The sequence below is a fragment of the Amblyomma mixtum genome, chromosome 1 (genome assembly GCF_055824585.1).
Source record: "Amblyomma mixtum isolate Tamu chromosome 1, ASM5582458v1, whole genome shotgun sequence".
Classification (NCBI taxonomy): domain Eukaryota; kingdom Metazoa; phylum Arthropoda; class Arachnida; order Ixodida; family Ixodidae; genus Amblyomma; species Amblyomma mixtum.
In genome coordinates, this window is record NC_143012.1 from 153,737,529 (window position 1) to 153,758,847 (window position 21,319).

A 21,319-nucleotide genomic window follows, 5' to 3' on the forward strand; every position below is an offset into this window, starting at 1 on the left:
CTGCGCTTTTCTCAGCCGTTCTGGCGAACCTAAACCACTGCGGCATGCACGGAAAGAGCAGCGGGAGCGAGCCTGTGTTGTTTACACATGGACCGGCAGTGGGTGCGGTGCATGGTGCGGTGGGCGCATATTGTGCGCTTCTGCGCAGTGTTATGCGCACACTGGGCCTCCCAGCTATCTTGGGGCTTTGCTAGAGTTTAATCTGCAGTGTACCCGCCGCGGCAGACGTCAGAATGACAGCCGAGACGCCACGGGTTCGCTTCGAGTTTTGCCACAGTTTCGCGTCCGCACGTACTACACGTTGGACACGTTGCCGATGAGATTGTATTATCGATAACAAAATAACGTCACCTCCTATAGTTGCCTGAGACACTGCGCAACTATGACAGAAAAAAAAAAACGTGAAGGGCGAATAAAAATGCAAAAGAAATGCCATCAGCACTCGGTGTTCCCAGGTGGTCTCCCTCCCAAGTACTGACCGAGCCCAATGCTGCTTAGCTTCGGTGATCGGACGAGAACCGGCGTATTCAACATGGTATGGCCGATGGCGAGAGACAGTGCTTTCCGAGTCTTTATGTACTGTGTTTGGCCCTCGAGGATGCAAAACTGCGCATGGATACTTCCCTCGCTCGTGGCAACAGCCGCCAAGCGTGCAGTTACCTGCCCTGCGCTTTTCTCAGCCGTTCTGGCGAACCTAAACCACTGCGGCATGCACGGAAAGAGCAGCGGGAGCGAGCCTGTGTTGTTTACACATGGACCGGCAGTGGGTGCGGTGCATGGTGCGGTGGGCGCATATTGTGCGCTTCTGCGCAGTGTTATGCGCACACTGGGCCTCCCAGCTATCTTGGGGCTTTGCTAGAGTTTAATCTGCAGTGTACCCGCCGCGGCAGACGTCAGAATGACAGCCGAGACGCCACGGGTTCGCTTCGAGTTTTGCCACAGTTTCGCGTCCGCACGTACTACACGTTGGACACGTTGCCGATGAGATTGTATTATCGATAACAAAATAACGTCACCTCCTATAGTTGCCTGAGACACTGCGCAACTATGACAGAAAAAAAAAAACGTGAAGGGCGAATAAAAATGCAAAAGAAATGCCATCAGCACTCGGTGTTCCCAGGTGGTCTCCCTCCCAAGTACTGACCGAGCCCAATGCTGCTTAGCTTCGGTGATCGGACGAGAACCGGCGTATTCAACATGGTATGGCCGATGGCGAGAGACAGTGCTTTCCGAGTCTTTATGTACTGTGTTTGGCCCTCGAGGATGCAAAACTGCGCATGGATACTTCCCTCGCTCGTGGCAACAGCCGCCAAGCGTGCAGTTACCTGCCCTGCGCTTTTCTCAGCCGTTCTGGCGAACCTAAACCACTGCGGCATGCACGGAAAGAGCAGCGGGAGCGAGCCTGTGTTGTTTACACATGGACCGGCAGTGGGTGCGGTGCATGGTGCGGTGGGCGCATATTGTGCGCTTCTGCGCAGTGTTATGCGCACACTGGGCCTCCCAGCTATCTTGGGGCTTTGCTAGAGTTTAATCTGCAGTGTACCCGCCGCGGCAGACGTCAGAATGACAGCCGAGACGCCACGGGTTCGCTTCGAGTTTTGCCACAGTTTCGCGTCCGCACGTACTACACGTTGGACACGTTGCCGATGAGATTGTATTATCGATAACAAAATAACGTCACCTCCTATAGTTGCCTGAGACACTGCGCAACTATGACAGGAAAAAAAAAAACGTGAAGGGCGAATAAAAATGCAAAAGAAATGCCATCAGCACTCGGTGTTCCCAGGTGGTCTCCCTCCCAAGTACTGACCGAGCCCAATGCTGCTTAGCTTCGGTGATCGGACGAGAACCGGCGTATTCAACATGGTATGGCCGATGGCGAGAGACAGTGCTTTCCGAGTCTTTATGTACTGTGTTTGGCCCTCGAGGATGCAAAACTGCGCATGGATACTTCCCTCGCTCGTGGCAACAGCCGCCAAGCGTGCAGTTACCTGCCCTGCGCTTTTCTCAGCCGTTCTGGCGAACCTAAACCACTGCGGCATGCACGGAAAGAGCAGCGGGAGCGAGCCTGTGTTGTTTACACATGGACCGGCAGTGGGTGCGGTGCATGGTGCGGTGGGCGCATATTGTGCGCTTCTGCGCAGTGTTATGCGCACACTGGGCTTCCCAGCTATCTTGGGGCTTTGCTAGAGTTTAATCTGCAGTGTACCCGCCGCGGCAGACGTCAGAATGACAGCCGAGACGCCACGGGTTCGCTTCGAGTTTTGCCACAGTTTCGCGTCCGCACGTACTACACGTTGGACACGTTGCCGATGAGATTGTATTATCGATAACAAAATAACGTCACCTCCTATAGTTGCCTGAGACACTGCGCAACTATGACAGAAAAAAAAAAACGTGAAGGGCGAATAAAAATGCAAAAGAAATGCCATCAGCACTCGGTGTTCCCAGGTGGTCTCCCTCCCAAGTACTGACCGAGCCCAATGCTGCTTAGCTTCGGTGATCGGACGAGAACCGGCGTATTCAACATGGTATGGCCGATGGCGAGAGACAGTGCTTTCCGAGTCTTTATGTACTGTGTTTGGCCCTCGAGGATGCAAAACTGCGCATGGATACTTCCCTCGCTCGTGGCAACAGCCGCCAAGCGTGCAGTTACCTGCCCTGCGCTTTTCTCAGCCGTTCTGGCGAACCTAAACCACTGCGGCATGCACGGAAAGAGCAGCGGGAGCGAGCCTGTGTTGTTTACACATGGACCGGCAGTGGGTGCGGTGCATGGTGCGGTGGGCGCATATTGTGCGCTTCTGCGCAGTGTTATGCGCACACTGGGCCTCCCAGCTATTTTGGGGCTTTGCTAGAGTTTAATCTGCAGTGTACCCGCCGCGGCAGACGTCAGAATGACAGCCGAGACGCCACGGGTTCGCTTCGAGTTTTGCCACAGTTTCGCGTCCGCACGTACTACACGTTGGACACGTTGCCGATGAGATTGTATTATCGATAACAAAATAACGTCACCTCCTATAGTTGCCTGAGACACTGCGCAACTATGACAGAAAAAAAAAAACGTGAAGTGCGAATAAAAATGCAAAAGAAATGCCATCAGCACTCGGTGTTCCCAGGTGGTCTCCCTCCCAAGTACTGACCGAGCCCAATGCTGCTTAGCTTCGGTGATCGGACGAGAACCGGCGTATTCAACATGGTATGGCCGATGGCGAGAGACAGTGCTTTCCGAGTCTTTATGTACTGTGTTTGGCCCTCGAGGATGCAAAACTGCGCATGGATACTTCCCTCGCTCGTGGCAACAGCCGCCAAGCGTGCAGTTACCTGCCCTGCGCTTTTCTCAGCCGTTCTGGCGAACCTAAACCACTGCGGCATGCACGGAAAGAGCAGCGGGAGCGAGCCTGTGTTGTTTACACATGGACCGGCAGTGGGTGCGGTGCATGGTGCGGTGGGCGCATATTGTGCGCTTCTGCGCAGTGTTATGCGCACACTGGGCCTCCCAGCTATCTTGGGGCTTTGCTAGAGTTTAATCTGCAGTGTACCCGCCGCGGCAGACGTCAGAATGAAAGCCGAGACGCCACGGGTTCGCTTCGAGTTTTGCCACAGTTTCGCGTCCGCACGTACTACACGTTGGACACGTTGCCGATGAGATTGTATTATCGATAACAAAATAACGTCACCTCCTATAGTTGCCTGAGACACTGCGCAACTATGACAGAAAAAAAAAACGTGAAGGGCGAATAAAAATGCAAAAGAAATGCCATCAGCACTCGGTGTTCCCAGGTGGTCTCCCTCCCAAGTACTGACCGAGCCCAATGCTGCTTAGCTTCGGTGATCGGACGAGAACCGGCGTATTCAACATGGTATGGCCGATGGCGAGAGACAGTGCTTTCCGAGTCTTTATGTACTGTGTTTGGCCCTCGAGGATGCAAAACTGCGCATGGATACTTCCCTCGCTCGTGGCAACAGCCGCCAAGCGTGCAGTTACCTGCCCTGCGCTTTTCTCAGCCGTTCTGGCGAACCTAAACCACTGCGGCATGCACGGAAAGAGCAGCGGGAGCGAGCCTGTGTTGTTTACACATGGACCGGCAGTGGGTGCGGTGCATGGTGCGGTGGGCGCATATTGTGCGCTTCTGCGCAGTGTTATGCGCACACTGGGCCTCCCAGCTATCTTGGGGCTTTGCTAGAGTTTAATCTGCAGTGTACCCGCCGCGGCAGACGTCAGAATGACAGCCGAGACGCCACGGGTTCGCTTCGAGTTTTGCCACAGTTTCGCGTCCGCACGTACTACACGTTGGACACGTTGCCGATGAGATTGTATTATCGATAACAAAATAACGTCACCTCCTATAGTTGCCTGAGACACTGCGCAACTATGACAGAAAAAAAAAACGTGAAGGGCGAATAAAAATGCAAAAGAAATGCCATCAGCACTCGGTGTTCCCAGGTGGTCTCCCTCCCAAGTACTGACCGAGCCCAATGCTGCTTAGCTTCGGTGATCGGACGAGAACCGGCGTATTCAACATGGTATGGCCGATGGCGAGAGACAGTGCTTTCCGAGTCTTTATGTACTGTGTTTGGCCCTCGAGGATGCAAAACTGCGCATGGATACTTCCCTCGCTCGTGGCAACAGCCGCCAAGCGTGCAGTTACCTGCCCTGCGCTTTTCTCAGCCGTTCTGGCGAACCTAAACCACTGCGGCATGCACGGAAAGAGCAGCGGGAGCGAGCCTGTGTTGTTTACACATGGACCGGCAGTGGGTGCGGTGCATGGTGCGGTGGGCGCATATTGTGCGCTTCTGCGCAGTGTTATGCGCACACTGGGCCTCCCAGCTATCTTGGGGCTTTGCTAGAGTTTAATCTGCAGTGTACCCGCCGCGGCAGACGTCAGAATGACAGCCGAGACGCCACGGGTTCGCTTCGAGTTTTGCCACAGTTTCGCGTCCGCACGTACTACACGTTGGACACGTTGCCGATGAGATTGTATTATCGATAACAAAATAACGTCACCTCCTATAGTTGCCTGAGACACTGCGCAACTATGACAGAAAAAAAAACGTGAAGGGCGAATAAAAATGCAAAAGAAATGCCATCAGCACTCGGTGTTCCCAGGTGGTCTCCCTCCCAAGTACTGACCGAGCCCAATGCTGCTTAGCTTCGGTGATCGGACGAGAACCGGCGTATTCAACATGGTATGGCCGATTTTTTTTTTTTTTTTTTTTTTTTCTTTATTGCCTGGCTTTTGCACAGAAAATTAAACAAGACAAACAATCAACAAAACACTACATACGCTATGTACATACGATTCGTGCTCAGCCAGTATGAACCTGGCTTCGTCCACTTAAAATTCAGGCAGAGTACAGAGCGGCTCTAGTCTTGAGAGCCACTCCGGAGGCTCCGCAGTGGCTTTCTGAATGGCCAGAAACATGTCCATACATTCACGGAAGTAGATTCTGGCAGGTCTTGCGTCTCTGTCGCAATGACAGCCTGCCATTCGAGAGCGCCATATACAGTGGAGGCCTGTAAGCATTATTAAGTCAAAAGGCACCCCATCCTCATTTTCAACACATAAGTACCGGATGCCGTACGGGTCAAGTGGAAATTCTTTCTTTAGCGTTCGCTGCAATACATCCCAAAAATAAACCCCTTCCCAACAGTGTAAAAATACATGGTCTATTGTTTCAGGCTTCCTGCAAATCAAACAATGGGATCCCCAGGGTAAAAATAATTCCTTTCCCTCTAAAAATTTTTTAACCGGTAAGGTTCCGGTGTGCAGCTTAAAAAAGAAGGTTTTTGTGCCTGGGGGCACCTGCATTTTTTTCACCCTCTTTAAGACATCTCTGCCTGCGCCTCCACTGTACAAGGCCCTGTACAAGGGCACCGGGAAAACTACATCACACAAAGCACGGTACAGTTTCTTTCGTTTCACAGTGGACAGAAAGTCATTTGAAAACCGCGCGGAAAGAAACCTTACACTGGCAACGATTTCCCAGTAAAAACCAGTGACCCTACTATACACCTCAGCAGTTCCGACTATGTACTCTGGAAGTAGATGCCGCAGCCTAACTTGGCATACGGTACGCAAAAACGGGTCTCTTGTGTCCCGAAAAAACAAAAAACGATTGACCAGCTGTCTCAAAAACAAATGGCCCAGTCCCAGCCCGCCGTCTTGTACCCGTCGGAACAGGTTGGTCCGGCTGCAGCGCTCCCATTCAGACGACCAGATGAAGACGGCGAAAATTCTGTGTAGCTTTTGAATACTTAACCGTGAACAGTGCAACACCTGCATTACGTACCAGAGCCTGCTGATAAAGAACAAGTTGCAAACAGTGGCTCTGGCGAAAATCGACAAGGTCGTTCCTTTCCACTTATCCGCTCTCTCCCGTATCTCCTTGACCTGTCCTGTCCAATACTTTGCACTGTCACGGTAGGCATCCAGCGGAACGCCCAAGTATTTAACTGGTGTCGTCGTCCAAGGCACGCTGGCAAACCGTTCAGGCGTAAATGCCCACCGACCATGCCAAAGCCCGAGGCACTTCGACCAGTTAACCCCGCTGCCTGTAGCTTGGCTGAAATCGCGTACACATTGAACAGCCTTGCTTATGCCTCTCTTGTCAACAGCAAACACAGCAATGTCATCAGCGTACGCCAAGAGCTTTACTTCGGCTGCTTGTAATCTGAATCCGGTAATACTCATGTTTTTCAGTATCTTTAAACAAAGGGTCTCCACATAAATACAAAATAAAAGGGGGCTGAGGGGACAGCCCTGGCGCACCGAACGCTGCACGCTAATGGGGGCCCCCAGACTCTTATTAACGATCAATCTCGTCGTGCAGTTCCGGTACGCCAGGGCCACACCCTCGCGAATAACAGAACCAACGTTAACATGTCCTAATACTGCAAACAAAAGTTCATGGGCAACGCAGTCAAAAGCCTTTTCTAAATCGACCTGGAGAATAGCCACCTGTCCATTAGTGTCATCACATGTTTCTAAGACACTGCGCGCAACGTGAATATTTGTAAAAATAGACCGCCCTTTAATGCCGCAGGTCTGATGCGGACCAACTAATAAATGAATCACGGTCTGCAGCCTTCGTGCCAGAACCTTCATGTAAATTTTGTACTCGACGTTAGTGAGTGCTATGGGTCGGTATGCTGTTACCAGTCGTAACCTGTCTATGTCGTCCGTTTTCGGAATCAGCACAGTATGGGACGAGCCATAGGACGGAGGCAGTGCTTTTACTTTATAGGCTTCATTAAAGATTACCTGCAAGACCGGGGAAATTACGTTTTTAAATGCTTTGTAGAATGCCGCGCTGAACCCGTCCGGTCCAGGCGATTTACCTGGGTTTAAACTGTCTATTGCTTGCTCAACTTCTCCTTGACTGATCTCCTGCTCTAATCTGCGTTTAGTTTCGTCGTCCAGACGCGGCATCTCGGCTAGAAACGCCTCCTTAAATGTGATAGCATCTACCGGATGCGCTGCGAAGAGCGCCTGGTAATGCTCGAAAAAGGCTGCTTTGATGTGGTCGATGTCCGTGTTTGAAACACCTCCCCATTCTATTTCATGAATGTGATTTCTTTCGGCGTGGGCTTTTTCCAAACCAAGCGCACGTTTCGTTGGCGCTTCCCCTGCTGCCACGTCTTCTGCCCTTGCCCTCACCAGCGCTCCCCGATAACGTTCTTCTTCGATAAGCTCTAGCTTTTGTTTGGTTTTTCTTATGTCCTCTATCCATTTACCAGGCGCTCGGCATTCCTGTTTTATCATCTTCTGAAGCAGTGCCTTTAGCTCCATTTCCTGTTTTTTTTCCTCATGACGTATACAGGTGGCTCTATCTATGGCTTTTAGTTTTAAAGTTTCTTTGGTGAGCTCCCACTGCTGCCAAATCCTCATGTTGCTACTTGGTTCTATTTTTGCTATTTCTTCAATTACAGCTCGGTTATAAAATTCGTCCTGAAGTAGCTTGTCGTTTAACTTCCACATTTCCCACGAAAAACCATTCCCCTTCTTAATGATTCCTATGCAGCACTGAACCAAACAGTGGTCAGAAAATGAAACCGGCAGAACTACATAACTATTGCATTTAGATACTGTATCCGCGGATGCATAAATGCGGTCGAGCCTTGCGTGACTAGAGCCCTCGAATCGTGTGTACCTTACCGCACGCGCTCCTTCAACACACTCTGCCACATCCTCGAGGTTGCAGTTCACAATCATTCGCAACAACACTTCGGTGCTTTTATCCCTGAAACCTCGGACGCTTGTCTTGTCGCGCGCACTAAGGACGCAGTTGTAATCGCCCATAACAATCAGCTGTCTGTCCGTGCGAAGCCGTTCTTCGACGCTTTCAAAAAACGCGGCTCGGCCATCAACAACATTAGGTGCATACAGACAAACAATGCGCCAGTCGATGTTACAGAGTGAAAAATCGATGGACACGTATCGACCCGACAGGCACGAATGATGACCGTGTACTTCTATCCCGGGCAACTTCTTAACAAAAAGAATACAGCCAGCCGATGTGCCTAATGCATGGCTAACGACGGCAAAATACCTAGACGTGAAACGTCGCACCATGCTCCCGGTCTCCTCCTCCCCGTCGACTTTGGTCTCCTGCACTGCCAGTATATCAATATCTTGCTCCGTTATAAGTCGGTACAGCTGGCTTTGTTTTCTTTTACCTGCCAGGCCTCTGACATTTAGGGTGGCGACTTTAAACGGAGTTGCAGAAGCCATTTTAACTTAGGAAGAAGAGACCGAAAGCATGGTGCTTACCTCCCGCGTCCAGCATGTCGCTAGACGATGCCGTCCCCGCCGGTGTCGTCCGGCGCGAGCACGGGCTCCTGGTCAGGCGGCGCCTTGTCGCCGCCACGCTTGTCAGCCGGAACCTTTGGGCGCGGTCGCAGACTGGGCCGTCGTGCTTGCGGCGTCTTTGCCGGCGGTTCCTCCACGCAGGGCTCGGCTGCCTTCTCCCCGTCGGCCTTGGTCTCGGCGTGCGGACGCTTTGCAGGGGTGGTCACGCCGGTGTTCATGCGGGCGTCGGCCTTGTTGTCGCGGTTCTCGCTGGCCGCCTTCGTTTCCGCTTCCACGTGCTCTGGGAGGCTCGGGTTATCTTTGGGCGTCTCCAGAGGCGTCAAAAGTTGGTCACAGATGGGCGACCCGCTCTCCTTTGCGCCAGCCGCGTCGGTGTTGCTGGTCGAACCAGTAGGCTCAACCCCCTCCGTTTTGCCCGTGTCGTCGATGCCGCTCGCTGCTTCCTCCGCTTCGACGACGTCCATAAGCTCTGCGGAGTCGCTCGCCGCTACACGCCCGGTAGCCGACGCGTAGGTGCGCACGCAGTCAGGCTCGGAGTGTCCGTAGCGTCGGCACTTCGAGCACCTGGGCACCTTGCAATCACGGCGCACGTGCCCTGCGCCGCCGCAGCGCAAACACTGCATCGGCCGCCCGGGCACCACCACGAGAGCCAACTCGCCCGCAACTCGAACCTGGTGGGGCAGGTCGTCCACCTTAATGCCTGGCTTCATCTTTAGGAGCACGGTCCTCGTGGTGGACCCCTTCTCTTTCATGCCAGCGACGCGCCAACGCTCCCGGGTGACCTCGGTCACGTTTCCGAACGCCGCGAATGCAGTCCGGATGTCCTCGTCGGCGACGCCGTGAAGCATCCAATGGAGGCGCAGCTTCACTTGGTGGTCTTCTGGGTCGAAGACGATGCAGCGTCGTCCCTTAACCTCGAGCTCCTTTATCGCGGCCAGTTTCTTTGCGGCGTCAGCGCTATTGAAGGTCACAGCCCACACGTGGTTAATCTGGTACGCCCCCAACGCCACGACGTCGGGGAGCGCACCAACGTTAGCGAGGGCGTCTCTGAAGTCTTCGACCCTGTAGGGTCGCACACGCACGTCGCCGTGCAGAAAAACCGTGTTTAAAACAACACGTCCGGTGGGCAGGGTAGGCAGAACGATCTCGTAGTCCTTATCAGCGTCGCTGGCAAACCTGTTTCCGCGGCCGGCAACGGCCGCTATCGCCGCTCCGTGGGAGCCCATGATTCTGCGTCCGTCACGCTCGGTGGCTGGAAGTAGAATGAACATGGTATGGCCGATGGCGAGAGACAGTGCTTTCCGAGTCTTTATGTACTGTGTTTGGCCCTCGAGGATGCAAAACTGCGCATGGATACTTCCCTCGCTCGTGGCAACAGCCGCCAAGCGTGCAGTTACCTGCCCTGCGCTTTTCTCAGCCGTTCTGGCGAACCTAAACCACTGCGGCATGCACGGAAAGAGCAGCGGGAGCGAGCCTGTGTTGTTTACACATGGACCGGCAGTGGGTGCGGTGCATGGTGCGGTGGGCGCATATTGTGCGCTTCTGCGCAGTGTTATGCGCACACTGGGCCTCCCAGCTATCTTGGGGCTTTGCTAGAGTTTAATCTGCAGTGTACCCGCCGCGGCAGACGTCAGAATGACAGCCGAGACGCCACGGGTTCGCTTCGAGTTTTGCCACAGTTTCGCGTCCGCACGTACTACACGTTGGACACGTTGCCGATGAGATTGTATTATCGATAACAAAATAACGTCACCTCCTATAGTTGCCTGAGACACTGCGCAACTATGACAGAAAAAAAAAAACGTGAAGGGCGAATAAAAATGCAAAAGAAATGCCATCAGCACTCGGTGTTCCCAGGTGGTCTCCCTCCCAAGTACTGACCGAGCCCAATGCTGCTTAGCTTCGGTGATCGGACGAGAACCGGCGTATTCAACATGGTTTTTTTTTTTTTTTCTTTATTTCCTGGCTTTGGAAAACAACACTTCACAAAAAAAAAAGGAACAGACAAATCACAAAAGCAATAGTACAGGACAATGAACACATTGAAAGACATACTCAGCCAGCGTCAGGCTGGCTTCGTCACATTAAAACTCCCGCAAAGACAACAAAGGCTCTACCCTTGAGAGCCAGTCGGGAGGTTCCGCAACCGCTTTTTGTATAGCGACAAACCAGTCCATACACTCTCGGAAATAAATTCGGGCAGGGCGCGCTTCCCTGTCACAGTGATAGCCTGCCATTCTGGAGCGCCATATACAGTGGAGACCCAGGAGCATAATTAAATCAAATGGAACCCCGTCGTCATTATCAATGCTTAAATATCGAATGCCATGCGAATCTAGGGGGAAATCTTTCTTCATAGTCCGTTGCAAAACATCCCAAAAATAAACCCCTTCCCAACAATGTAAAAAAACATGGTCTATTGTTTCAACATGGTATGGCCGATGGCGAGAGACAGTGCTTTCCGAGTCTTTATGTACTGTGTTTGGCCCTCGAGGATGCAAAACTGCGCATGGATACTTCCCTCGCTCGTGGCAACAGCCGCCAAGCGTGCAGTTACCTGCCCTGCGCTTTTCTCAGCCGTTCTGGCGAACCTAAACCACTGCGGCATGCACGGAAAGAGCAGCGGGAGCGAGCCTGTGTTGTTTACACATGGACCGGCAGTGGGTGCGGTGCATGGTGCGGTGGGCGCATATTGTGCGCTTCTGCGCAGTGTTATGCGCACACTGGGCCTCCCAGCTATCTTGGGGCTTTGCTAGAGTTTAATCTGCAGTGTACCCGCCGCGGCAGACGTCAGAATGACAGCCGAGACGCCACGGGTTCGCTTCGAGTTTTGCCACAGTTTCGCGTCCGCACGTACTACACGTTGGACACGTTGCCGATGAGATTGTATTATCGATAACAAAATAACGTCACCTCCTATAGTTGCCTGAGACACTGCGCAACTATGACAGAAAAAAAAAAAACGTGAAGGGCGAATAAAAATGCAAAAGAAATGCCATCAGCACTCGGTGTTCCCAGGTGGTCTCCCTCCCAAGTACTGACCGAGCCCAATGCTGCTTAGCTTCGGTGATCGGACGAGAACCGGCGTATTCAACATGGTATGGCCGATGGCGAGAGACAGTGCTTTCCGAGTCTTTATGTACTGTGTTTGGCCCTCGAGGATGCAAAACTGCGCATGGATACTTCCCTCGCTCGTGGCAACAGCCGCCAAGCGTGCAGTTACCTGCCCTGCGCTTTTCTCAGCCGTTCTGGCGAACCTAAACCACTGCGGCATGCACGGAAAGAGCAGCGGGAGCGAGCCTGTGTTGTTTACACATGGACCGGCAGTGGGTGCGGTGCATGGTGCGGTGGGCGCATATTGTGCGCTTCTGCGCAGTGTTATGCGCACACTGGGCCTCCCAGCTATCTTGGGGCTTTGCTAGAGTTTAATCTGCAGTGTACCCGCCGCGGCAGACGTCAGAATGACAGCCGAGACGCCACGGGTTCGCTTCGAGTTTTGCCACAGTTTCGCGTCCGCACGTACTACACGTTGGACACGTTGCCGATGAGATTGTATTATCGATAACAAAATAACGTCACCTCCTATAGTTGCCTGAGACACTGCGCAACTATGACAGAAAAAAAAAAACGTGAAGGGCGAATAAAAATGCAAAAGAAATGCCATCAGCACTCGGTGTTCCCAGGTGGTCTCCCTCCCAAGTACTGACCGAGCCCAATGCTGCTTAGCTTCGGTGATCGGACGAGAACCGGCGTATTCAACATGGTATGGCCGATGGCGAGAGACAGTGCTTTCCGAGTCTTTATGTACTGTGTTTGGCCCTCGAGGATGCAAAACTGCGCATGGATACTTCCCTCGCTCGTGGCAACAGCCGCCAAGCGTGCAGTTACCTGCCCTGCGCTTTTCTCAGCCGTTCTGGCGAACCTAAACCACTGCGGCATGCACGGAAAGAGCAGCGGGAGCGAGCCTGTGTTGTTTACACATGGACCGGCAGTGGGTGCGGTGCATGGTGCGGTGGGCGCATATTGTGCGCTTCTGCGCAGTGTTATGCGCACACTGGGCCTCCCAGCTATCTTGGGGCTTTGCTAGAGTTTAATCTGCAGTGTACCCGCCGCGGCAGACGTCAGAATGACAGCCGAGACGCCACGGGTTCGCTTCGAGTTTTGCCACAGTTTCGCGTCCGCACGTACTACACGTTGGACACGTTGCCGATGAGATTGTATTATCGATAACAAAATAACGTCACCTCCTATAGTTGCCTGAGACACTGCGCAACTATGACAGAAAAAAAAAACGTGAAGGGCGAATAAAAATGCAAAAGAAATGCCATCAGCACTCGGTGTTCCCAGGTGGTCTCCCTCCCAAGTACTGACCGAGCCCAATGCTGCTTAGCTTCGGTGATCGGACGAGAACCGGCGTATTCAACATGGTATGGCCGATGGCGAGAGACAGTGCTTTCCGAGTCTTTATGTACTGTGTTTGGCCCTCGAGGATGCAAAACTGCGCATGGATACTTCCCTCGCTCGTGGCAACAGCCGCCAAGCGTGCAGTTACCTGCCCTGCGCTTTTCTCAGCCGTTCTGGCGAACCTAAACCACTGCGGCATGCACGGAAAGAGCAGCGGGAGCGAGCCTGTGTTGTTTACACATGGACCGGCAGTGGGTGCGGTGCATGGTGCGGTGGGCGCATATTGTGCGCTTCTGCGCAGTGTTATGCGCACACTGGGCCTCCCAGCTATCTTGGGGCTTTGCTAGAGTTTAATCTGCAGTGTACCCGCCGCGGCAGACGTCAGAATGACAGCCGAGACGCCACGGGTTCGCTTCGAGTTTTGCCACAGTTTCGCGTCCGCACGTACTACACGTTGGACACGTTGCCGATGAGATTGTATTATCGATAACAAAATAACGTCACCTCCTATAGTTGCCTGAGACACTGCGCAACTATGACAGAAAAAAAAAAAACGTGAAGGGCGAATAAAAATGCAAAAGAAATGCCATCAGCACTCGGTGTTCCCAGGTGGTCTCCCTCCCAAGTACTGACCGAGCCCAATGCTGCTTAGCTTCGGTGATCGGACGAGAACCGGCGTATTCAACATGGTATGGCCGATTTTTTCTTTATTGCCTGGCTTTGACACAAAACACTGGACAACACAAACAATCAACAAAAGACAATAACTATGTATGTTGTGCTGGCTGACCACAACATGGTATGGCCGATGGCGAGAGACAGTGCTTTCCGAGTCTTTATGTACTGTGTTTGGCCCTCGAGGATGCAAAACTGCGCATGGATACTTCCCTCGCTCGTGGCAACAGCCGCCAAGCGTGCAGTTACCTGCCCTGCGCTTTTCTCAGCCGTTCTGGCGAACCTAAACCACTGCGGCATGCACGGAAAGAGCAGCGGGAGCGAGCCTGTGTTGTTTACACATGGACCGGCAGTGGGTGCGGTGCATGGTGCGGTGGGCGCATATTGTGCGCTTCTGCGCAGTGTTATGCGCACACTGGGCCTCCCAGCTATCTTGGGGCTTTGCTAGAGTTTAATCTGCAGTGTACCCGCCGCGGCAGACGTCAGAATGACAGCCGAGACGCCACGGGTTCGCTTCGAGTTTTGCCACAGTTTCGCGTCCGCACGTACTACACGTTGGACACGTTGCCGATGAGATTGTATTATCGATAACAAAATAACGTCACCTCCTATAGTTGCCTGAGACACTGCGCAACTATGACAGAAAAAAAAAAACGTGAAGGGCGAATAAAAATGCAAAAGAAATGCCATCAGCACTCGGTGTTCCCAGGTGGTCTCCCTCCCAAGTACTGACCGAGCCCAATGCTGCTTAGCTTCGGTGATCTTTTTTTTTCTTTATTGCCTGGCTTTGACACACAAACTGGACAACACAAACAATCAACAAAAGACAATAACTATGTACACACTACTTGTGGTCAGCCAGCATAAATCTGGCTTCGTCCAATTAAAATTCACGCAACGTACAGAGCGGCTCTACTCTTGAAAGCCACTCCGGAGGCTCCGCAGCGGCTTTCTGAATGGCGAGAAACATGTCCATGCTTTCGCGGAAATAAATTCTAGCAGGTCTTGCGTCTCTGTCAGAATGGTAGCCTGCCATTCTGGAGCGCCATATACAGTGGAGGCCTGTCAGCATTATTAAATCGAAAGGCACCCCATCCTCATTTTCAACACATAAGAACCGGATGCCATACGGGTCTAGTGGAACGAAGCTAAATTCTTACATTAAAGAAAGAATTTAGCTTCGGTGATCGGACGAGAACCGGCGTATTCAACATGGTATGGCCGATGGCGAGAGACAGTGCTTTCCGAGTCTTTATGTACTGTGTTTGGCCCTCGAGGATGCAAAACTGCGCATGGATACTTCCCTCGCTCGTGGCAACAGCCGCCAAGCGTGCAGTTACCTGCCCTGCGCTTTTCTCAGCCGTTCTGGCGAACCTAAACCACTGCGGCATGCACGGAAAGAGCAGCGGGAGCGAGCCTGTGTTGTTTACACATGGACCGGCAGTGGGTGCGGTGCATGGTGCGGTGGGCGCATATTGTGCGCTTCTGCGCAGTGTTATGCGCACACTGGGCCTCCCAGCTATCTTGGGGCTTTGCTAGAGTTTAATCTGCAGTGTACCCGCCGCGGCAGACGTCAGAATGACAGCCGAGACGCCACGGGTTCGCTTCGAGTTTTGCCACAGTTTCGCGTCCGCACGTACTACACGTTGGACACGTTGCCGATGAGATTGTATTATCGATAACAAAATAACGTCACCTCCTATAGTTGCCTGAGACACTGCGCAACTATGACAGAAAAAAAAAAACGTGAAGGGCGAATAAAAATGCAAAAGAAATGCCATCAGCACTCGGTGTTCCCAGGTGGTCTCCCTCCCAAGTACTGACCGAGCCCAATGCTGCTTAGCTTCGGTGATCGGACGAGAACCGGCGTATTCAACATGGTATGGCCGATGGCGAGAGACAGTGCTTTCCGAGTCTTTATGTACTGTGTTTGGCCCTCGAGGATGCAAAACTGCGCATGGATACTTCCCTCGCTCGTGGCAACAGCCGCCAAGCGTGCAGTTACCTGCCCTGCGCTTTTCTCAGCCGTTCTGGCGAACCTAAACCACTGCGGCATGCACGGAAAGAGCAGCGGGAGCGAGCCTGTGTTGTTTACACATGGACCGGCAGTGGGTGCGGTGCATGGTGCGGTGGGCGCATATTGTGCGCTTCTGCGCAGTGTTATGCGCACACTGGGCCTCCCAGCTATCTTGGGGCTTTGCTAGAGTTTAATCTGCAGTGTACCCGCCGCGGCAGACGTCAGAATGACAGCCGAGACGCCACGGGTTCGCTTCGAGTTTTGCCACAGTTTCGCGTCCGCACGTACTACACGTTGGACACGTTGCCGATGAGATTGTATTATCGATAACAAAATAACGTCACCTCCTATAGTTGCCTGAGACACTGCGCAACTATGACAGAAAAAAAAAAACGTGAAGGGCGAATAAAAATGCAAAAGAAATGCCATCAGCACTCGGTGTTCCCAGGTGGTCTCCCTCCCAAGTACTGACCGAGCCCAATGCTGCTTAGCTTCGGTGATCGGACGAGAACCGGCGTATTCAACATGGTATGGCCGATGGCGAGAGACAGTGCTTTCCGAGTCTTTATGTACTGTGTTTGGCCCTCGAGGATGCAAAACTGCGCATGGATACTTCCCTCGCTCGTGGCAACAGCCGCCAAGCGTGCAGTTACCTGCCCTGCGCTTTTCTCAGCCGTTCTGGCGAACCTAAACCACTGCGGCATGCACGGAAAGAGCAGCGGGAGCGAGCCTGTGTTGTTTACACATGGACCGGCAGTGGGTGCGGTGCATGGTGCGGTGGGCGCATATTGTGCGCTTCTGCGCAGTGTTATGCGCACACTGGGCCTCCCAGCTATCTTGGGGCTTTGCTAGAGTTTAATCTGCAGTGTACCCGCCGCGGCAGACGTCAGAATGACAGCCGAGACGCCACGGGTTCGCTTCGAGTTTTGCCACAGTTTCGCGTCCGCACGTACTACACGTTGGACACGTTGCCGATGAGATTGTATTATCGATAACAAAATAACGTCACCTCCTATAGTTGCCTGAGACACTGCGCAACTATGACAGAAAAAAAAAACGTGAAGGGCGAATAAAAATGCAAAAGAAATGCCATCAGCACTCGGTGTTCCCAGGTGGTCTCCCTCCCAAGTACTGACCGAGCCCAATGCTGCTTAGCTTCGGTGATCGGACGAGAACCGGCGTATTCAACATGGTATGGCCGATGGCGAGAGACAGTGCTTTCCGAGTCTTTATGTACTGTGTTTGGCCCTCGAGGATGCAAAACTGCGCATGGATACTTCCCTCGCTCGTGGCAACAGCCGCCAAGCGTGCAGTTACCTGCCCTGCGCTTTTCTCAGCCGTTCTGGCGAACCTAAACCACTGCGGCATGCACGGAAAGAGCAGCGGGAGCGAGCCTGTGTTGTTTACACATGGACCGGCAGTGGGTGCGGTGCATGGTGCGGTGGGCGCATATTGTGCGCTTCTGCGCAGTGTTATGCGCACACTGGGCCTCCCAGCTATCTTGGGGCTTTGCTAGAGTTTAATCTGCAGTGTACCCGCCGCGGCAGACGTCAGAATGACAGCCGAGACGCCACGGGTTCGCTTCGAGTTTTGCCACAGTTTCGCGTCCGCACGTACTACACGTTGGACACGTTGCCGATGAGATTGTATTATCGATAACAAAATAACGTCACCTCCTATAGTTGCCTGAGACACTGCGCAACTATGACAGAAAAAAAAAAACGTGAAGGGCGAATAAAAATGCAAAAGAAATGCCATCAGCACTCGGTGTTCCCAGGTGGTCTCCCTCCCAAGTACTGACCGAGCCCAATGCTGCTTAGCTTCGGTGATCGGACGAGAACCGGCGTATTCAACATGGTATGGCCGATTTTTTTCTTTATTGCCTGGCTTTGACACAAAACACTGGACAACACAAACAATCAACAAAAGACAATAACTATGTACACACGACTTGTGGTCAGCCAGCATAAATCTGGCTTCGTCCAATTAAAATTCACGCAACGTACAGAGCGGCTCTAGTCTTGAGAGCCACTCCGGAGGCTCCGCAGCGGCTTTCTGAATGGCCAGAAACATCTCCATACTTTCGCGAAAGTAAATTCTGGCAGGTCTTGCGTCACTGTCACAATGCCAGCCTGCCATTCTGGAGCGCCATATACAGTGGAGGCCTGTCAGCATTATTAAATCGAAAGGCACCCCATCCTCATTTTCAACACATAAGAACCGGATGCCATACGGTCTAGTGGGATGTATTGCAGCGAACATTAAAGAAACAACATGGTATGGCCGATGGCGAGAGACAGTGCTTTCCGAGTCTTTATGTACTGTGTTTGGCCCTCGAGGATGCAAAACTGCGCATGGATACTTCCCTCGCTCGTGGCAACAGCCGCCAAGCGTGCAGTTACCTGCCCTGCGCTTTTCTCAGCCGTTCTGGCGAACCTAAACCACTGCGGCATGCACGGAAAGAGCAGCGGGAGCGAGCCTGTGTTGTTTACACATGGACCGGCAGTGGGTGCGGTGCATGGTGCGGTGGGCGCATATTGTGCGCTTCTGCGCAGTGTTATGCGCACACTGGGCCTCCCAGCTATCTTGGGGCTTTGCTAGAGTTTAATCTGCAGTGTACCCGCCGCGGCAGACGTCAGAATGACAGCCGAGACGCCACGGGTTCGCTTCGAGTTTTGCCACAGTTTCGCGTCCGCACGTACTACACGTTGGACACGTTGCCGATGAGATTGTATTATCGATAACAAAATAACGTCACCTCCTATAGTTGCCTGAGACACTGCGCAACTATGACAGAAAAAAAAAACGTGAAGGGCGAATAAAAATGCAAAAGAAATGCCATCAGCACTCGGTGTTCCCAGGTGGTCTCCCTCCCAAGTACTGACCGAGCCCAATGCTGCTTAGCTTCGGTGATCGGACGAGAACCGGCGTATTCAACATGGTATGGCCGATGGCGAGAGACAGTGCTTTCCGAGTCTTTATGTACTGTGTTTGGCCCTCGAGGATGCAAAACTGCGCATGGATACTTCCCTCGCTCGTGGCAACAGCCGCCAAGCGTGCAGTTACCTGCCCTGCGCTTTTCTCAGCCGTTCTGGCGAACCTAAACCACTGCGGCATGCACGGAAAGAGCAGCGGGAGCGAGCCTGTGTTGTTTACACATGGACCGGCAGTGGGTGCGGTGCATGGTGCGGTGGGCGCATATTGTGCGCTTCTGCGCAGTGTTATGCGCACACTGGGCCTCCCAGCTATCTTGGGGCTTTGCTAGAGTTTAATCTGCAGTGTACCCGCCGCGGCAGACGTCAGAATGACAGCCGAGACGCCACGGGTTCGCTTCGAGTTTTGCCACAGTTTCGCGTCCGCACGTACTACACGTTGGACACGTTGCCGATGAGATTGTATTATCGATAACAAAATAACGTCACCTCCTATAGTTGCCTGAGACACTGCGCAACTATGACAGAAAAAAAAAAACGTGAAGGGCGAATAAAAATGCAAAAGAAATGCCATCAGCACTCGGTGTTCCCAGGTGGTCTCCCTCCCAAGTACTGACCGAGCCCAATGCTGCTTAGCTTCGGTGATCGGACGAGAACCGGCGTATTCAACATGGTATGGCCGATTTTTTTCTTTATTGCCTGGCTTTGACACAAAACACTGGACAACACAAACAATCAACAAAAGACAATAACTATGTACACACGACTTGTGGTCAGCCAGCATAAATCTGGCTTCGTCCAATTAAAATTCACGCAACGTACAGAGCGGCTCTAGTCTTGAGAGCCACTCCGGAGGCTCCGCAGCGGCTTTCTGAATGGCCAGAAACATCTCCATACTTTCGCGAAAGTAAATTCTGGCAGGTCTTGCGTCACTGTCACAATGCCAGCCTGCCATTCTGGAGCGCCATATACAGTGGAGGCCTGTCAGCATTATTAAATCGAAAGGCACCCCATCCTCATTTTCAACACATAAGAACCGGATGCCATACGGTCTAGTGGGATGTATTGCAGCGAACATTAAAGAAACAACATGGTATGGCCGATGGCGAGAGACAGTGCTTTCCGAGTCTTTATGTACTGTGTTTGGCCCTCGAGGATGCAAAACTGCGCATGGATACTTCCCTCGCTCGTGGCAACAGCCGCCAAGCGTGCAGTTACCTGCCCTGCGCTTTTCTCAGCCGTTCTGGCGAACCTAAACCACTGCGGCATGCACGGAAAGAGCAGCGGGAGCGAGCCTGTGTTGTTTACACATGGACCGGCAGTGGGTGCGGTGCATGGTGCGGTGGGCGCATATTGTGCGCTTCTGCGCAGTGTTATGCGCACACTGGGCCTCCCAGCTATCTTGGGGCTTTGCTAGAGTTTAATCTGCAGTGTACCCGCCGCGGCAGACGTCAGAATGACAGCCGAGACGCCACGGGTTCGCTTCGAGTTTTGCCACAGTTTCGCGTCCGCACGTACTACACGTTGGACACGTTGCCGATGAGATTGTATTATCGATAACAAAATAACGTCACCTCCTATAGTTGCCTGAGACACTGCGCAACTATGACAGAAAAAAAAAACGTGAAGGGCGAATAAAAATGCAAAAGAAATGCCATCAGCACTCGGTGTTCCCAGGTGGTCTCCCTCCCAAGTACTGACCGAGCCCAATGCTGCTTAGCTTCGGTGATCGGACGAGAACCGGCGTATTCAACATGGTATGGCCGATGGCGAGAGACAGTGCTTTCCGAGTCTTTATGTACTGTGTTTGGCCCTCGAGGATGCAAAACTGCGCATGGATACTTCCCTCGCTCGTGGCAACAGCCGCCAAGCGTGCAGTTACCTGCCCTGCGCTTTTCTCAGCCGTTCTGGCGAACCTAAACCACTGCGGCATGCACGGAAAGAGCAGCGGGAGCGAGCCTGTGTTGTTTACACATGGACCGGCAGTGGGTGCGGTGCATGGTGCGGTGGGCGCATATTGTGCGCTTCTGCGCAGTGTTATGCGCACACTGGGCCTCCCAGCTATCTTGGGGCTTTGCTAGAGTTTAATCTGCAGTGTACCCGCCGCGGCAGACGTCAGAATGACAGCCGAGACGCCACGGGTTCGCTTCGAGTTTTGCCACAGTTTCGCGTCCGCACGTACTACACGTTGGACACGTTGCCGATGAGATTGTATTATCGATAACAAAATAACGTCACCTCCTATAGTTGCCTGAGACACTGCGCAACTATGACAGAAAAAAAAAAACGTGAAGGGCGAATAAAAATGCAAAAGAAATGCCATCAGCACTCGGTGTTCCCAGGTGGTCTCCCTCCCAAGTACTGACCGAGCCCAATGCTGCTTAGCTTCGGTGATCGGACGAGAACCGGCGTATTCAACATGGTATTTTTTTTTTTTTTTCTTTATTGCCTTCGAGAAAACAACACAAAAATTACATAAA

General features: G+C 52.7%; 1 protein-coding gene, 15 non-coding genes and 5 pseudogenes across 16 annotated transcripts; all 21 read right to left on the reverse strand.

Annotated features, from left to right (window-relative positions):
• Positions 1–430: 430 nt before the first annotated feature.
• On the reverse strand, positions 431–549 carry LOC149368485 (5S ribosomal RNA). Its single transcript, XR_016288024.1, has one exon. It is a non-coding gene; the product is annotated as a 5S ribosomal RNA (ribosomal RNA).
• Positions 550–1,095: 546 nt separating this feature from the next.
• Positions 1,096–1,214, reverse strand: LOC149368486 (5S ribosomal RNA). Its single transcript, XR_016288025.1, has one exon. It is a non-coding gene; the product is annotated as a 5S ribosomal RNA (ribosomal RNA).
• A 547-nt stretch (positions 1,215–1,761) lies between these two features.
• LOC149368487 (5S ribosomal RNA) lies at positions 1,762–1,880 on the reverse strand. Its single transcript, XR_016288026.1, has one exon. It is a non-coding gene; the product is annotated as a 5S ribosomal RNA (ribosomal RNA).
• A 546-nt stretch (positions 1,881–2,426) lies between these two features.
• Positions 2,427–2,545, reverse strand: LOC149368488 (5S ribosomal RNA). The gene has a single exon (XR_016288027.1). It is a non-coding gene; the product is annotated as a 5S ribosomal RNA (ribosomal RNA).
• A 546-nt stretch (positions 2,546–3,091) lies between these two features.
• LOC149368489 (5S ribosomal RNA) lies at positions 3,092–3,210 on the reverse strand. The gene has a single exon (XR_016288028.1). It is a non-coding gene; the product is annotated as a 5S ribosomal RNA (ribosomal RNA).
• Positions 3,211–3,755: 545 nt separating this feature from the next.
• On the reverse strand, positions 3,756–3,874 carry LOC149368490 (5S ribosomal RNA). Its single transcript, XR_016288029.1, has one exon. It is a non-coding gene; the product is annotated as a 5S ribosomal RNA (ribosomal RNA).
• Positions 3,875–4,419: 545 nt separating this feature from the next.
• On the reverse strand, positions 4,420–4,538 carry LOC149368491 (5S ribosomal RNA). The gene has a single exon (XR_016288030.1). It is a non-coding gene; the product is annotated as a 5S ribosomal RNA (ribosomal RNA).
• A 544-nt stretch (positions 4,539–5,082) lies between these two features.
• Positions 5,083–5,201, reverse strand: LOC149368492 (5S ribosomal RNA; annotated as a pseudogene).
• A 3,291-nt stretch (positions 5,202–8,492) lies between these two features.
• On the reverse strand, positions 8,493–10,081 carry LOC149368493 (uncharacterized). The gene has a single exon (XM_089569896.1). The coding sequence runs from the start codon at positions 10,079–10,081 to the stop codon at positions 8,792–8,794; it is 1,290 nt and encodes a 429-aa protein (XP_089426022.1). The 3' UTR covers positions 8,493–8,791.
• Positions 10,082–11,803: 1,722 nt separating this feature from the next.
• On the reverse strand, positions 11,804–11,922 carry LOC149368494 (5S ribosomal RNA). Its single transcript, XR_016288031.1, has one exon. It is a non-coding gene; the product is annotated as a 5S ribosomal RNA (ribosomal RNA).
• A 546-nt stretch (positions 11,923–12,468) lies between these two features.
• Positions 12,469–12,587, reverse strand: LOC149368495 (5S ribosomal RNA). Its single transcript, XR_016288032.1, has one exon. It is a non-coding gene; the product is annotated as a 5S ribosomal RNA (ribosomal RNA).
• Positions 12,588–13,132: 545 nt separating this feature from the next.
• Positions 13,133–13,251, reverse strand: LOC149368496 (5S ribosomal RNA). The gene has a single exon (XR_016288034.1). It is a non-coding gene; the product is annotated as a 5S ribosomal RNA (ribosomal RNA).
• A 547-nt stretch (positions 13,252–13,798) lies between these two features.
• On the reverse strand, positions 13,799–13,917 carry LOC149368497 (5S ribosomal RNA; annotated as a pseudogene).
• Positions 13,918–15,664: 1,747 nt separating this feature from the next.
• Positions 15,665–15,783, reverse strand: LOC149368498 (5S ribosomal RNA). Its single transcript, XR_016288035.1, has one exon. It is a non-coding gene; the product is annotated as a 5S ribosomal RNA (ribosomal RNA).
• Positions 15,784–16,329: 546 nt separating this feature from the next.
• Positions 16,330–16,448, reverse strand: LOC149368499 (5S ribosomal RNA). Its single transcript, XR_016288036.1, has one exon. It is a non-coding gene; the product is annotated as a 5S ribosomal RNA (ribosomal RNA).
• A 545-nt stretch (positions 16,449–16,993) lies between these two features.
• On the reverse strand, positions 16,994–17,112 carry LOC149368500 (5S ribosomal RNA). The gene has a single exon (XR_016288037.1). It is a non-coding gene; the product is annotated as a 5S ribosomal RNA (ribosomal RNA).
• Positions 17,113–17,658: 546 nt separating this feature from the next.
• On the reverse strand, positions 17,659–17,777 carry LOC149368501 (5S ribosomal RNA; annotated as a pseudogene).
• A 965-nt stretch (positions 17,778–18,742) lies between these two features.
• LOC149368502 (5S ribosomal RNA) lies at positions 18,743–18,861 on the reverse strand. The gene has a single exon (XR_016288038.1). It is a non-coding gene; the product is annotated as a 5S ribosomal RNA (ribosomal RNA).
• A 546-nt stretch (positions 18,862–19,407) lies between these two features.
• On the reverse strand, positions 19,408–19,526 carry LOC149368503 (5S ribosomal RNA; annotated as a pseudogene).
• A 965-nt stretch (positions 19,527–20,491) lies between these two features.
• LOC149368504 (5S ribosomal RNA) lies at positions 20,492–20,610 on the reverse strand. The gene has a single exon (XR_016288039.1). It is a non-coding gene; the product is annotated as a 5S ribosomal RNA (ribosomal RNA).
• A 556-nt stretch (positions 20,611–21,166) lies between these two features.
• On the reverse strand, positions 21,167–21,265 carry LOC149368505 (5S ribosomal RNA; annotated as a pseudogene).
• Positions 21,266–21,319: the final 54 nt, after the last annotated feature.